Below are 15,067 nucleotides of genomic sequence, written 5' to 3'. Positions count from 1 at the left end.
CCTAACGACGGCATTTAAGAGTTAGCATTTCCAAAATCAACATGCATTCTTCTGTTCTTTGAGTTCTGTCCATTTAAAAGAAAGTGAAAGAGGCAGCAGTTTTATATGTCCTGCAGAAACCTAATTCAGGCCTTAATTTCTTCTCCTTTTCTTCCCTTCCTACGGAACCTCTGCTTATTAGTACAAAAGCCCAAAGGCTTATCCTGCCTGTGCTTGCACAGTGCTGATTGCCTGCCTGCTGCCAGCCAGGTCAGGATGCCTGAGCTGCTCTTTAAGGGCTCAAGCTGGTCCTGTTAGAACACACAGCTTTATTTCTGAGATTGATCTTAATTCTTCATCTCTAATAACATTTTCTGGTGTGAAATCCTGGCTTTAGTGACGTCAACAGGGCTTCAGTTCTGAGGACTTCCAGCCTTTTGAGCTGCCACTTAAGTACCACATCGTTGCTGTGTGATGCTGTTGTACTTTTCCCTGCCTCACATGCATACCTTGGGGATCTCCATGTGAACAACCCTGGGGTTGTTTAGCCTGGAGAAAAGGAGGCCCAGGGGAGAACTTCTCACTCTCTACAACTCTCTGAAAGGAGGTTGGAGTGAGGGAGGGGTTGGTCTCTTCTCCCAAGTAACAAGGAATAGGACAAGAGGAAGTGGCCTCAAGTTGCACAAGGGGAGGTTAAGTTGGATATTAGGAAAAATTTCTTCGTGGAAAAGATAGCCAAGCACTGGAACAGGCTGGCCAAGGAAGTGGTGGAGTCGTCATCCTTGGAGGTAGTTAAAAAATATGTAGATGTGGTGCTGAGGGACATGGTTTAGTGATGACTTGGCAGTGCTTAGTTAACAGAATTAAGTCTTTTCCAGCCTAAATGATTCTATTACTCTGTGAGTCTACATAGAACATTTCTGCCTATGAAATGTAAACCCAAGCTGTTATCTTTAAAAAACGTTGTGAATGAAAGCCAAAAATGAAGAACAGCTACAGGTGAAGCTCACACTGATACTTATCTTGCTTGTCTTTACCAAATTAACTACTCAATCTCTTCTAAGTATTATAATGTCAGAATGACTGGCATGCCATTTTGTTTCTCCTTCTAGGGCACCTGACCCCTGGCTGGATGTATAGATCTACTTTACACTGCATTTACAAAATCAGGTGCTTGTACAGATACACATTTTCTGTACTTTTGTATATAGAAAAAGAATAATCTAGACCACTCATAAATGTATTCATAGTCTGTAATACATGGAGCTCATTCCAGTTCATCACATTGATTCATTCTAGACTGTGGAAGTACTTTTCCCTCTCCAGAGTTATTTTTGAAGCCAGCTACTTGTGCAAAGTCTTCTCTTAGCTTCTGTACAGTTATACTGAAGATGAGAAGGTTCTGCAAATTAAGTGTGGCAGTTGTTATTTTAATTTTGCTTTAATTTTTTCTGGATTTTTTTTTTTCTCAGTGTTGCTCAAAGTCAGCTCGAATTTTAAATGCTCCTCCATTGCTTTATCTCTATACCAGTAGAGCAAGGGATGGACTAACCCAGTGGCCAGGTCCTGCCCACTGCTGGGGTCTGGTGTAGAGCCACACAGTGTGGCTGTCAAAGCTATTGCCCTCCCACCTTGTACTGATCTTTCCCCATTTTAGCATTAGTTCATACACAATACCTGGGAGAGGAGGAGGGATAAGTGCCAGAAGACACATCCCATTCTTAATTTCTTCTTTATCAAATATGTTTTTGTGTCTGGTATCAAGAATTAAAACCAAATTATCCATGTTAAATCACTGACCCTGCTGTAAGGACATAATACCATTTTAAATGCTTTCTCCAAGGGATCCTAAAGCTGGAGAAGGTTATGCCAGGGGATTGGATTCTGAGCCTTATGTTTTTGATTACCCTGCAGAATACTGCTTCCCAAAAGCACTACAGTCAGCTCAGTTTCCAGTGTCCAAAGCTCTGACTTTCATCTAAGACAAGCATAAACCTTCTGAAGTAAATGAGAAGCTCTGTACAATTTAGAGCATGTTGTTTTCAGTGAGCATGAGCCCCTGTCAGTACTAAGGTGAAGATATATTTTCTGACATCCAGGTCACAGGTACATACTGCATATGCAGAAGTGGCATTCAAAGATTGTTGCACAGACATAAGGTCAGAAATTAGTATAAGATAAAAGCTAGCTTTAAGCACTGGTCTTCACTAAAATCTTGGTGAGTACCCACTGGACATGCTGAGAAGCTAATTTTCAATGTTATGCTCTCCAGACTAAAGGAAGCCTTTCTCTTTAAAGGGATTGATATGCTGACAGTCTTCAAAGTGATACCACTGACATCAGGAGAACTTCATGCTGCCTCCTACTCACCATCATGTGGAGAAGCTGAAGAATGTTCTGGCACCATGCTTTGGGAAGAGTCAAGTGACAGCAACGTATGAATTCAAAGGTATATTTTCTGAAATGTTTTGCATTTGTGAAACCTGTGTTACACAAAGTCTTTGCAACTCTCCTGATCATCATTGTTCCTATTTGTAAATACTGTGATGTCTTATGTAAATTTGGTCAGGAAAAGGTGATGTTCCTAATCTTTAGTGTCTTCACTTTTGGGGAAAAAAACCAAAAACAATCCAAACCAAATCCACCTAAACAACCCCAGTTTTTTTTTATATGGATGAAGATCTCTTCTTTAACAAAAAAAAAAAAAAGTTAGTGGATTTTTTTTCATTAGTCTGTGGGCAACTTTTTTTTTAAAAGTTATATTTTCTTAAGCAGCTAATTTTATATTTTTTTTTCATTTTAATGAAAAACATTGTGAAATACTTTGAATATTTTCTTCATGATGTGGAACACACAATGTATTGCTAAGTACTTTTATTGCCTACAAGAGCATTTGGCAAACAGCAGTTCCTCTTTAAGATCCTAATTTCCATGCATAAAACAGCTCAGAGGTTTCCATGGGCTGAGGGGTCTATCCCTATGAACCATGCTGCGTGTTCAGGGTTTTACCCTGTATAAGCTGGTAGGTAGATTACAAGTAGAAAAAACTAAATCTATCTTTTGCAAAGAAGATTTTAGTGATTAAAGTTAATACCACTAGCTTTAAAAGCAATCTGTTTTGACATTTTGAGATTTTTTTTTCCATTTTTCTTCTGTACAAATAAACAAGTTCCCAGTGTATGTTCATGATGTGGAATATACCATGAGTGACTGTTGTCCTGCACCTCTGGAGATGGACAGCTGCTGCTGAGAGGGCAGCACAGAATCTCACTAGGATGACAGAAAAAAGAAAAATGAATGGTAAATATTCTCCAGGTCAGGGACACCCTTGGGAAGACACACCCTGTGCATCAGAGAGTTATGCAGCACCTTTACCTCAAAAGAAAAATGAGCATTGGTGCCTCAAAATGGCAATTTACTCTATTGTTTTATTTCATGCTTTCTCTTCTGAGCTCATTTTACTTAGCTAAAAAGCATTCTTCTCCTCCAGTAGTTATTAATGTCTTCTGTAGGTTTTCTTAAATAAAAAATAATATTTGTACTTAAAATTAACACCAATAGAAAATACATTACAATATTAGTTAAAAAAAAAAATAAAAATACAAGCCCTTAGCTGCAGCTAAGATAATGTGGGTTGCATGCAGGGTGACAAGGAGAGCAGGGGCAATTCACTTTTTAAATCAAATATTGTCCCTGAATTGTTAGGAAAATTGCATAGGAATTTTGGAAAAGGGCCTGAAAACTGCTGAAGGTGTCAATTTTAGTTTTGTCATGACACTGACAAACTCACCCCCCACAAATCGAGCAGTAGAAACATTAAGGGAAATTTACACTTTCCAAATGGCAATGGTGCAGGTCCCACATCAAGCTCGCTTCCCCCAGGGACCAGGCTAAGGCCGAGGATGCTCATGCTGAAAACTCAGCCTCCATGGAGCAGCTCTTGCTCAGTGGAGACCACCTGGGAGCCCCAGAGCCCTGGAGGAGAGGGGTTTCCAGGTGCTAGAGGGAGCAGGAGGCTGCCAGGGGAATCAGGATACTAGTGACCCTTTGAAAAACTGGAGGGAATTATTTGATGTACTTGGAACTCTGACAAACCAGGCTTCCAAAAGAGAAGTGATCTGAAGCAAAGACCAACTACCACCTTTTCCTCAACTGGAGAAGAGTAAAGCAAAGTAGGAGACGGATGAAGCAGCTCCTGCTTCCCAGCCAGGGAGCAGTAGTGGCTTATGGTGTGTTCATCACAGCTGATGTCTGTTTGTTTTTCACTTCTCACCTCCCTGTGCAATCTCAAGCTCTGCTCTCTGTTCTGTGCTTGTTTATATCTGATGTTGCAGCAAGCAGACAAGGTGCCATTAGCTTTTACTCGAGAGGTCATAGTGAAGTTATTTTCCTCTAATCTGAGGGATTTCAGCCATGGCAAAGGAAAATAGAATTTAAAAATCTGGCTTAAGCAATCCCCCTAATTTGACTGTATCACAAAGAAATGAAGTTAAACATTGATTTCTATATTGGCCAATTACTGAAAATTGCTCAGCTTGCTTTGCAGTCACTGGTGTCAGTTGTTCTCAGTGTGAAAAAGAGTGAATTCTTCTGAATTTACAAAATGGTCTTGCAAATTTGAATCTTCCATTAACAAAAAAATAAATATCAGAATGTATTTCAACCCCTTTAAATCAATGCAATGAAGACACGTTTATTGTGAAGCACATGGTTATTCCCATCCCAGCCAGTAGATGTGTTGTGGTATCAGATGTGCCACTGAGCTCCCAGGGTTGGATGGAGATTCAGATAAACCATGGCGACTGACTCTAGATATGAGCTTTACCTGTCCTAAATACAGAATAATGGCCATTAGCCTGAGCATTATAGAAAAAGGCTCTCCCCCATATCTGGGATGGGTTAGGAGAGCATATCTTGTCATTTCAGCTTAGCTGAAATAGTGACTTCTTAAGCTGTGGGAACTCAACTGTACAGCTGAGCCTTAAGTACCTTTTTGTAACTTCAAGCATAAGCCTATGTGATTTGCTGAGGCAGGGCTTACATTTTGAAATTAATGCTAGCATTTATGTGTGTTCTTAGTTTCAACACTGTCAGTACTCACATTGGACTTGGATTTATCCATTGAGGGGCTGAACGGTAAAGAAGAAACAAACCTAGTGGGATAGTCCTCTGTGTAAAAGTAATTCCTAAGTATTTGCAGAATTAGGTCTGCAGGTTCAAATATGTCCTGTAGGTATTTTATGGCTTTGCCAATGTTAGCTGTTCATCTTGTCATTTTTAATTTTTTTTTTTTTTACTACTACAGAGTTTGAAATTAATTTTCAAATTTTATTCTCTGTTGATCAGGAAAAAAAAAAGTTATCTATACAATGTTAACATGAATATTGACCACAAGGTGAGCAGCAGTGTCTTTTTTTTTGTCAGAAGCTTGCTTGTCAGCATGCTGGTGATAGATCAGATGTAAAGAAAATCACTTCTGCAAAACCAATTTGCTAAGGGGCTTGTAAAATCCATTTTTAAAAAGTTACTGAGGCGAAAAAGTGAAGGATCAGCCAACCAGATATTTTGATCGGCTCCTCAAGGTCAAAAGCTGATTACTAATTCATCAAATATCTTACTGGTAGCACTGTTTGAAGAGCAAACAACTCAGTGCAGATGTTTTACCTAATATCACTAATACCGTGGAAAGATGGGTAGGGTAGGAAGAAATGGAATTTTTAACTTACTTTTGGCAATGCTACAGTCATAGGAGCTGTGGTCTTCAAAGCACTGGCAGCCCAGTGCTGTGCACTGCCCGTTGCCGTTGCAGAGGGCAGGACAGCGGAGGGCGGTGAGGATCTCCTCCTGGGTGGCAGAGGGGTGAGCTCCTGCATCAAACACTCTGTTTCCTAGTACTCTTCTTTCACATTCATTTTCCAAAAGGGCTGTCAGTGCCCTCACCCAGGCCACGTCATCCTTCAGCTGTAGATCTAAAAGGCATATATCAATTGCCTCGTCCATCAGTTTCCCAAGGAGATCTTTACACACTGAGCCAATGGTGGAGTTTGCAAGAATTTGTTGGCAAATCTCTCGAGCTTTGACAGCAGTTAGGCCACTGGGAGTGGGCCATGCCAGTGGAAGTTTTGTCCGAATCCCTTCAAAGTAATCCTCTGGGAAAAAATATGCAAAGCTCTCTGAATCTCTTTGGCTTGGGCCATGCAATGGGTGAAAGGATGAGTATTCATAATAGTCGTCTTGCCTTCTTGCTCTCCTTATGTCTTTTGTTGGTTTGGTTGAGTTAATGGAACTGTTGCTTTTCATGGAAACGGCGTGTGCAAGGGCTTTTAACTGGTCCTCAGGGCTACCTCGTTTTTGGACTGGTTTGGGCAGGTACCTTTGATTAAAAGGCTTAGTCAAGAGCTTCACATCTTTTCTTAAAGTAGACTCTCTTTCTGAGTGAGTGACAAACTCTGACGTAACATCTAGATATGGGATTGCAGAGGTGTAATCCACATGATCATAATGGCAACCAGAGGACTGAGGGAAAGGAGTCTGAAAGGCGTTCAGCATATTTGTCACAGGTGTAGACTTAGTGCTCTCCTTCTGACATCTGCAGTAATTTTTCCTTTGCTTCCCCTCCGAAGGTGCTGGAGTCTTGTCAAATAAACTCTTCCCTGGAGGTATTCTGGTTTAAAAATAGAAAGAGATTAGAGGGAGGAAACTTTCAACAAATTAGTCTACAAGACCAAGTAAACTTTCTTTCCCTGAGGCTGGGGAATGTATAAATTCCCAATCGACCAAAGTGCTTAAGAAAATGCTTAAGTTTATTCTCTGTTTTCTTTAGTTGCTTTTGCATTGCCCTTCTTGGATTGTCCTGTATGTTTTTTAGCACTTTCTAGGGACTTTTTAGTAACAGATGCTTAAGTGCTTTGCTGGAGTGTTGCCTAAGTGCTTGACTTCCCTTTGACGAACTTTCTGTAAGGTGCAGGTTGCCCTTTGCCTATTACACATGGAAAAAGGCCTTGGATTTGTCCCTGGTTTGACTTAGATACCTCCTGGAGAATGACAAAAAAGAAGTATATGTTTCAAATGCTTTGTTATGAAAATCCTCTTTACCTATTTGCCTGTCCTCTCCTTACCAGGCATTTCCTCCAAGACTTGCATCACTATGATTTTTCTTTTAAATGTCTTTTTTTTTTCTTTAAAATTTTTAATGCATACTTCATTTCATTCTTGTCTTCTAATGGAGCTTTCTTTGAGATTTTTTTCCAACATAAAGCAGTTTTCTATTGATCATAGGGCTAGGCTACCAGATAATCTGAGACAACTTTTTTTCCCTTTTTAATTTAGTTCAGCTTTAATGATAAATGAACTTCTAGAGAGTTCAGTTTGAATAAACAGCCATGATTAAAGTTTCTTCAGAAATTTCATTAGTTTCCTGGAATATCATACAAAAAGATATGCTTCTTGTCCCAATAGTTAACAGCACTTCATTTCCAGCCAAACCTGAAAAATCAGCACAAATATAAATCATTTTGGCATTAATTTTGTCGTGTAGCCAGAATGTAGAGATTTCAGGAAAGTGGAAGCATTTGCCAGAACTTTGTAGCCAGATACTATTGTATCTAGATACTGATGTAGAAAATGTAATTACCTTTATCTAATGTTTTCCAAACTTTATATGTATATATAACACTACTATTTTGATCGTCGATATAACACTAACTTTTAAATAAAACAATACAGTGACAGAGGCAAAATGAACCAATTTCTACTGTGGTTAGACTTGATGATCTTAAAAGATTTTTTCCAGCTTAAATGATTCTGTGATTCTATGAGGCCAGACATTTCTGAAACCATTTTTCCCATCGTGCAGGCACTGCAGAATGCAATGTGATATAACAGGATGGCTACTATGCTCAAAAAAAATACACAAGTTATTTTGCACTTTCCTACAGTGTTGGACAGTAAAACTCATGTGGTGTTTGAGGGGGCATGAGTCCTCTGGGCAATGCAGTTCAGTGTCCTGCACGCGTTGTTCCTTTGGCTCTGCATAGTGGAGTTACCTGCTGCTGAAGCTGCCTAGATTTGCACCATGAGCTAACTATAAACTTAAACTAAGGCAGCAGAAGTAGCTCTTTCTTTCAGGGAATACCACATAAATAAGAGGCTAGGGTAAATATCACATCTTTCATAAGTTAATTTTCAGAAATCACATAAACTGGTCCAGAATCAGGACAGAAACTTCAAACACAAATCAAAATTTCAGTAGAACGATTTTATTCACCCCCCCCCCATGATATTTTGTTGAAACAAATTCCATTGCTATTCCTATGTGAAACCAAAGACCTTCCTTTGGTCAGCCCCAGTCAACAGGACAGTGGTGTATGGTGTGGAAAAAATGGAGCCAGTGGAAATGCTATCCTTCCTCACAGGCACACACTTACCAACAGCACCTTGGTGAGCTAGGATGTGCCTCCAGTCCCCTGCAGAAGACAACTGGCCTATAATTCCTCTTAGCTTCCCATTATAATCAAAGTTCTAAAGCCAAGTTTTTCAAACTGTTGCATGCTGTTATAGAGTCCAAAATTAATAGCATTGCTATGTGTTTCTCAAAAGATCTGAGAAATGGTTTGAGAAATTATTTTACCTACTTAAAATACATATTTTTAAATTCATCTCTTCTCTGTCCGGATGGCATTTAAGGGCTGGGAGGCTCTGATGGTGTTTTATTGTTTGAAAGTTGCATTGGAAAGCTGATGTTTAAAACATATCTGTGCCATTCAGAGCCCTGCAGCTGCTTGAGAGGGGTGGGAGCCAGGGAAGGAGTCAAACTGCCAGATGGTGACGAGCACTCAGACTGGCTTCGGGTGCTGGAGAAAACCTAACATGCTTTCAGTGTTATTTAAAATGAAATTAATAGCAGCAGCAGAAAAATCACCCCCTAGGGTTTGTTTTTTACTGCATCATTTCTTCATGGGTGGATCAGAGACTGATCCAGTCTACTTTGCAGGTGGCCTCAGCCTTTCTGTTGGCTTGACTTTTTTAACCAGATTCTGAAAGGTCCTTGAGAATCCAAGGTGAAATTTATCACTCCTCTTGCCCTTCTCTCTTAGCAGGGACTTCTGCCTCCCCTGAAGTATCTCCATCATATGTGCCAAGCCTCAGGAAACTCCTCTCTGTTATATAAGTAAATTCCTATATATTGTGCTTTGGCTTCTGATCTTTCAACAAAGAACAGGTCCTCCTAAGGAGTTTGTTAGCCCTTTTTTGGGTATTCAGCAGTTGGTTGGTTCTTGCACTGAACTATTCCTCCACTTCTTCCTAGAAGCAAGCTTTGACTGATTATCATATTAATGAGTTGTTAAAGATGGTTGTTGAATTTGAAGTAGTACAATATTTAATGACAGATCAAAATTGCCATTACATAGGACTGTTGAATGCAACTAGAATATGGTAGAGATGTTAATTTATTTTCTGACATGCAATAGGTCTAAACATTCATTGTTCCCATAGGATTGCACCAAGTTGCCATGTACAGATTAAATGGTATGTTAAGTTGGTTCACCTTATTCTTCATTATTTGCAAAACACACATCACAAACAAAACAACACAATCAACCAAATCCATTTTGGGTTTAGGAACACCTATTAGGCATATTTAGAGTTCAACAACAGGAATTAAAATGTAGGAGAGGGACAGGAGTATGTCAGAGCTCGAGTTTCCTGGCTTTGCTTCCAGACCATCTGTCTCAGAAAGTGCAAGTTTTAGAGCTCACTGTCATCATTATTAGAGTAGATACTCAGTTTTAGCATGGTACATATATTGCCACACTTTGTCAAAATGTAACATTTAATCTATACTCGCATATTGTAATTAGTGTTTGGGAATAAAAGAACAAGGGAAATACCAAACCCCTAATTAATCCCTATTGTCAGTTATCTACGTTTTCTAGAGTGGGTGAGAGCTGCATTTTTTTTAACAGCTGAATGAGATCTTTACACAGCTGTTAACATGACATCATGAATATAAAGCTTTCTCAAGTAACTGCTTGTGTGTATTGTGCTGAATGAAATTTAACCCCCACCCCCCCTCCTGTGCTGTTTAGATGGTGATGGGTCTCCAAGCCTCCCTCCCTAGATTAAGCAGATCTCTCCCTCAGGTCATTAGAGGAGTGTGTGATGAAATCATCACCCCCCAAACAGTGCTGCCGAGCATCTCCCAGGCTGGGATCCTCTCTCGCTTTGTACCTCCACTCCTCTATGAAGTCTTCCTCAGACACATGGCTCAGGTCGTTGTGACTGATCCCATCAAAGAGGCCGCACAAACCTCTGGTGTTGTTGAAGTCGCTGCCTGGTGTCCTCACTGTCACACCCATTCCCCACTCGCTCACGTCAGCTCGAACAAATGCTCCCGAAGGGAACAGGATCTGAAAAGGCAGAAAAATTCACCCAGTGAATTGAAACTGTTACCAAGCCTTTTATGCAATAAAAAACGTCCCTTTGTATAAACTAAAATATCGAAGTAGGATGTTGGCGGTGACAAAGATAATTTAAGAACACTTAGATACACTATAAATATTTATTTGTACTATCATTTAGCTTGCTTTCAGATTCCGTGGTACTAATATCCAATAGCATTAGATAAATATAAAACTGCACCAGTACTATCTTTTTAAAAAAATAATTACATCCATTGAAGTTTTCCCACTGTAAGTTACCAGCTAATTTTTGAAGTGGCTTCCGTGACAATAAGGCCACCCTTGTGTCTTTGCCTGGGAAATAATTTATTTTAGATAAACTGCCAAGTTTAAAAAACAGCTTTCTTCTCTCTGAAAAATTGTTTCATTTTCCAAGGCCAGATTCCCCAGAAAATGATTGCGTTTTGAAGTGGATAAAGCAATTTTCTCATTAAAGAACTTGTGGTAGGCTTACACTGACCTTTAGAAGAAAAAAAAAATCTTGAGGTTAAAACAAAGAAGTGACTGTGTGGATAATGGATTTTTCAGATTGGTGTCCCAAATAATAAAAAAAAAGAAAAAAAAATCTGTTCAACTGAAATGTATTCTTGTTTGTTTGCTTTGTTTCTATAGGTAAAAAGAAAACTACTTTGAAACTGCTCTGTGCCAGAAGTGGGAGCAGGAGTATTATGTCTTGATAAGTAACCTTAATATTTTTTAAAAAAATTAAATGTTTTAAATTTATCTTAAAAAGTACATTAAATAGTCAGAGATACCTCATTGCAATGATTTCAAAAAAATTATTTTCCTTTTTTTTTAAGTGACCACTGCCTAAGTATAATTTATTCAGCCAAATAATACCCATTGCTTTTCTTTCTTCTAGTGGAGTTTTTTGGTCACTTCTAAGTTCCTTGCCACCAAATCTATTCATACCTGTGAAGAAGCAACTAACTTATATTTGGATTTCTGTGCTGGAACCCGAATTTATATTTTGGCTGCACTAAGTAGTAATCTTGCCCATATTAGCTTCCCCATCATTTCAGGCGTGAGAATACTTTCTGAAGACCTTTCCATGAGCAATCTACTCGTCCAGCTGAGCAAAGCAGCAAAGTGCCACTGACTGCAATAACAGCCAGAGACACACTGTTTTAAACTTAGGCCCTCTGTGTTTTGATGAGGACATTTAAAGTACTATTTTTAAAAAAGTATTTGTCTTGCTGAATAATGTAAGTCATCATATAAGACCAATTCTTTGAATATGTCTGAAGGTCATGACTGTATCTCCACCCTGGCTGAACCTCCACCTTTGCTGTATGTTAAATGTCCTCAATTAAGTTTGAAAAACAAAACAAAAAAAGATTCTCCAACATAAAGCTCAAATGGCCTGATGAATTAATTTTTTCTTAGTTGTTTAATAAGTAGATCAGGAGAACTGCAGTTGCCACTGTGCTGAGTAGGATTTGATTTCTTCCTTCAGATAAATGTGTGCCTTCTAATTACATGCTTTACTACAGGGAGGAGCATTTCCTACAAGGCTGCATATAAAATGTATGCAGTCAGGACTGCATGGGCTTCTTCAGTCTTCTGTGCTGTCTGGATTAATATTTCCAGGTCTGGATTTATTTCAGGAATTCAGAGAGCTGTAACCCTTTCTTCCTCTGCTGCTGAGAGCAAGGTGTCCCACCTGCCACCGAGGACCTAAAATCTGCCCAGTTTTTCTGTAACCAACCTGGATTTAAAGTTGATGATTGAGGCTTTGAAGAAGTTTTTCCAAGACCTCATTTTGCAGAGATGGTGACTGGCTGCTGGAAGCTGGTATCAGGCACAGAAGAGAAGTGACTTAACCCCTTGCAAAGCACCAGCTGGTACAGGAGCCACATGAGAGTTGGCTCCAGCACTGGGTAAGGCTGGCAATGGGCAACTGCTGAGCAAATGGGAATGCACCATGCACAGGGATTCAGGGATTGTGCTCATTGTTGCCCAGCTCCTACAGATTCCCATTTAGATTAGGGCAGGATTAATATTTGTGTCCACAGGGTCTCCTAGTTTTTTTCACTGAGACTTACATGAGGTGTAAATGAGAGTAGGGATGTCTTGCTAAGATTATTCTAGCATAAAACAGTAATTATATTGCATTCGGTTACAAAATGAAATGAGAGCTTGTTTCCTGCTTTTTCTATATTCTATAATTAACAGACTTTCAATTACTACCTTGCTAAGATCTACTCCAAGTGATATCACAAGGAGAGCCAAGCACAGGCATTCCCTGCATCATTCTGGCTCTATTGTGGACATATCTTCACCCAAAATATTTTCTGGCAAGAAGTCTTGATGATACAACTCTAGGATAGAATTATCTCCTTGGCCATAATTTGTGGCTCTTCTCCTCACCAAAGACCCTGGTGCATCCTGAAATCTCTTTCAGTGACTTCACTGGATTAGTGTGGATAAGTGATACTCATGCAAAGTATGTTGTAGCCATATATTTTTTAAGCAAATGCTTTAAATTATACCAAATGTTGCACAATTGCAGCCCATTTTCACGGCTTTTGGGGGCTATCAGGATCTGACTAATAATGCCTTAGTGTTCCACTCTAAAACTACATTATTCTGCTACCTGTGATCTTTCCTTGAATATTTATATTATAAGCTCTGCAAAGAAATTTGCGTTATGTGCTGCGGCTGGGTAGTGTCTAGCATAAAAAATCTGAGAGCAGATTGCTGTACGGCAGAGAGGAAGTAGCAACCCTGGCACTCTGCTGTGTCTCTGAGAAATTTCTAGAGATATTTGTTTTGGTTTGTTTTACAGTTTGTTAAACTAACACTTTAACCAGCCTCTTCTCTGGTTTTCGGTCCTTTTGCTGCAGGCACTCTTCTGGCTTCAGATAGATATTTTTGTAGCAACTTCATTAATAATTCAGAGATATTAAACTCACATTTTTAAAGAACCACAACAAGAAGAGCACGGAAATATCCACGTACTGTTATTTTCCTCCCTCCGTAGGACTTTAGGATTTTGACGTGTGGCGATGCCTCCGTGCTTTTAATGGTAAGTTGGGGTCTGCTCTCCCGAAAGTGGCCGTTGCAGGTGTCCAGCACCACAGTGTCACCCCCTTCCCGGGCAGCTACACCACAATTGCAGGCGGTGGGGGAACGGCGGCCTCCACAATCCCACTGCCGGACGTGCACTTCAAACGCCCGCGACACGCTCCGGCACAAGAGGAAGGTGCCGATTTTGTAGTTATCGTAGCGCCTAAACAGCAACCAACAAAAAGAAGAGGATTTAGAGACCCAGAGCATCTGCCTGGGACAGCCGTTTGTTGGTGCTCGCACAACAGCGCTCCTTAATTAGACCAACGTGGTGGCTGGCCTTGAAGGAGGGAGGAGTCAGCCCACGGGGAAGCGTTTCTCTGGTGCTGTCGCAGGGAACGTCGTCGCGGTTCTTAGCTGGAGGTGCAAAAGAATTCGTGTGAAAAGAGGGTAGCTGTCGCCCAGCTGCTTCTATGGCAACGGGCATGGATTAAAAAGGATAAACATTTGATAAAAAGCAAATGGGAAAAAGTTCCTGCCTCCAGGCCTTAATAAATATGTTTTGGTTGTAACCGTATGCTTTATAGCATGATATTCTTCAAAGCAAAATCAGTGCTCAAACAGCCTCTTCTGTGACTAATCACTAACATTTACAAGACTGACTGTGGCTAGGTGAATATTTCATGTGAAAAACTGGGTTTCTACTGAAAACCTGTTAAAATGAAGGTAATTCCCCCCTCAACAACTTCCCTGTAAGCACAACTTTTGCTGTAAATGGAGTGGCAATCAGCACAGCGCAGTGTTGAACAACTTGGGTCTTTCATTCCTCTCTGCACACAGAGTCCCTGCTCCACCTGATAGGCCATAAACAGAATAACTTTAAAAACTTTGCAAGTATTTTCCCTCTGCATAAACCAGGTAAAATTCCTCACACCTGCAGCTCCTCATTTTTCCACAACAGGGACCTGCAAAAGGATCCTCGTCTTCTTGTTCTTTGTTTTCTCACTCCATAAGCTTGTCTTATTCTTCCCCTATTTTATTCTAACATGAGGTATAACAGTAAAGAAAGCAGTAGCTGTATACCTTATATATGTTGCTAGAGTTTTCTCCTCACAAGCTGAGAACTCCCATCTTTAAAAATGAAAGATTATTCTACTTCCTTTTAAGGCACTGCATTTGGTTTCAAACATGATTTTTATGAGATCAGAATAATATGGAGACTAAGCTATAAGCTTATAATAATAAGCATTTTTCTTTTCTACAATAAAAAAAGAAAACGTAAAAAGGAAAGTATAAAATACCTCAATTAAATAAAGGGATTATTTTTAAGCACTGTCACACAAACATCAATATTTTTTCAGTCTGTTAATATTTCCTATAAAGAAGAACAAGTGGCTCAAGAACCAAGAATTTTTTAGCATGTATATATATCTGCATTTTATTTCTCTTCAGAATAAAAGCCATAGAAAACTATGTAGCTTAAAACACAGCAAGATTTTAAACACCAACTGTTTTCCCAGCTAGGAAACACATCTGATTTTATCTTTCATCTTGAAAAACTTAAGTGAAGTTGGCCGTAAAACGATAAGATTTTGAATGGTTCTGTCTCATCTTATTTT

At 39.6% G+C, this 15,067-nt stretch overlaps 1 protein-coding gene across 1 annotated transcript in view; it reads right to left on the bottom strand.

The window, feature by feature from the left end:
• The window catches only part of VWDE (von Willebrand factor D and EGF domains), a gene marked incomplete at both ends in the record, with an annotated part of 124,571 nt that overhangs the window by 84,566 nt on the left and 24,938 nt on the right, over positions 1 to 15,067 (bottom strand). Inside the window, 3 exons of the mRNA XM_008942523.1 lie at positions 5,706 to 6,643; positions 10,210 to 10,388; positions 13,401 to 13,671. Coding sequence (XP_008940771.1) covers positions 5,706 to 6,643; positions 10,210 to 10,388; positions 13,401 to 13,671 — 1,388 coding nt within the window. The remainder of the gene's footprint in view (positions 1 to 5,705; positions 6,644 to 10,209; positions 10,389 to 13,400; positions 13,672 to 15,067) is intronic.

Source organism: Merops nubicus, unplaced genomic scaffold (genome assembly GCF_000691845.1).
Source record: "Merops nubicus isolate BGI_N331 unplaced genomic scaffold, ASM69184v1 scaffold2486, whole genome shotgun sequence".
Taxonomy (NCBI): Eukaryota; Metazoa; Chordata; class Aves; order Coraciiformes; family Meropidae; genus Merops; species Merops nubicus.
Note: the sequence above shows the minus strand (reverse complement) of the source record. Positions and strands in the feature narration are given on the sequence as shown.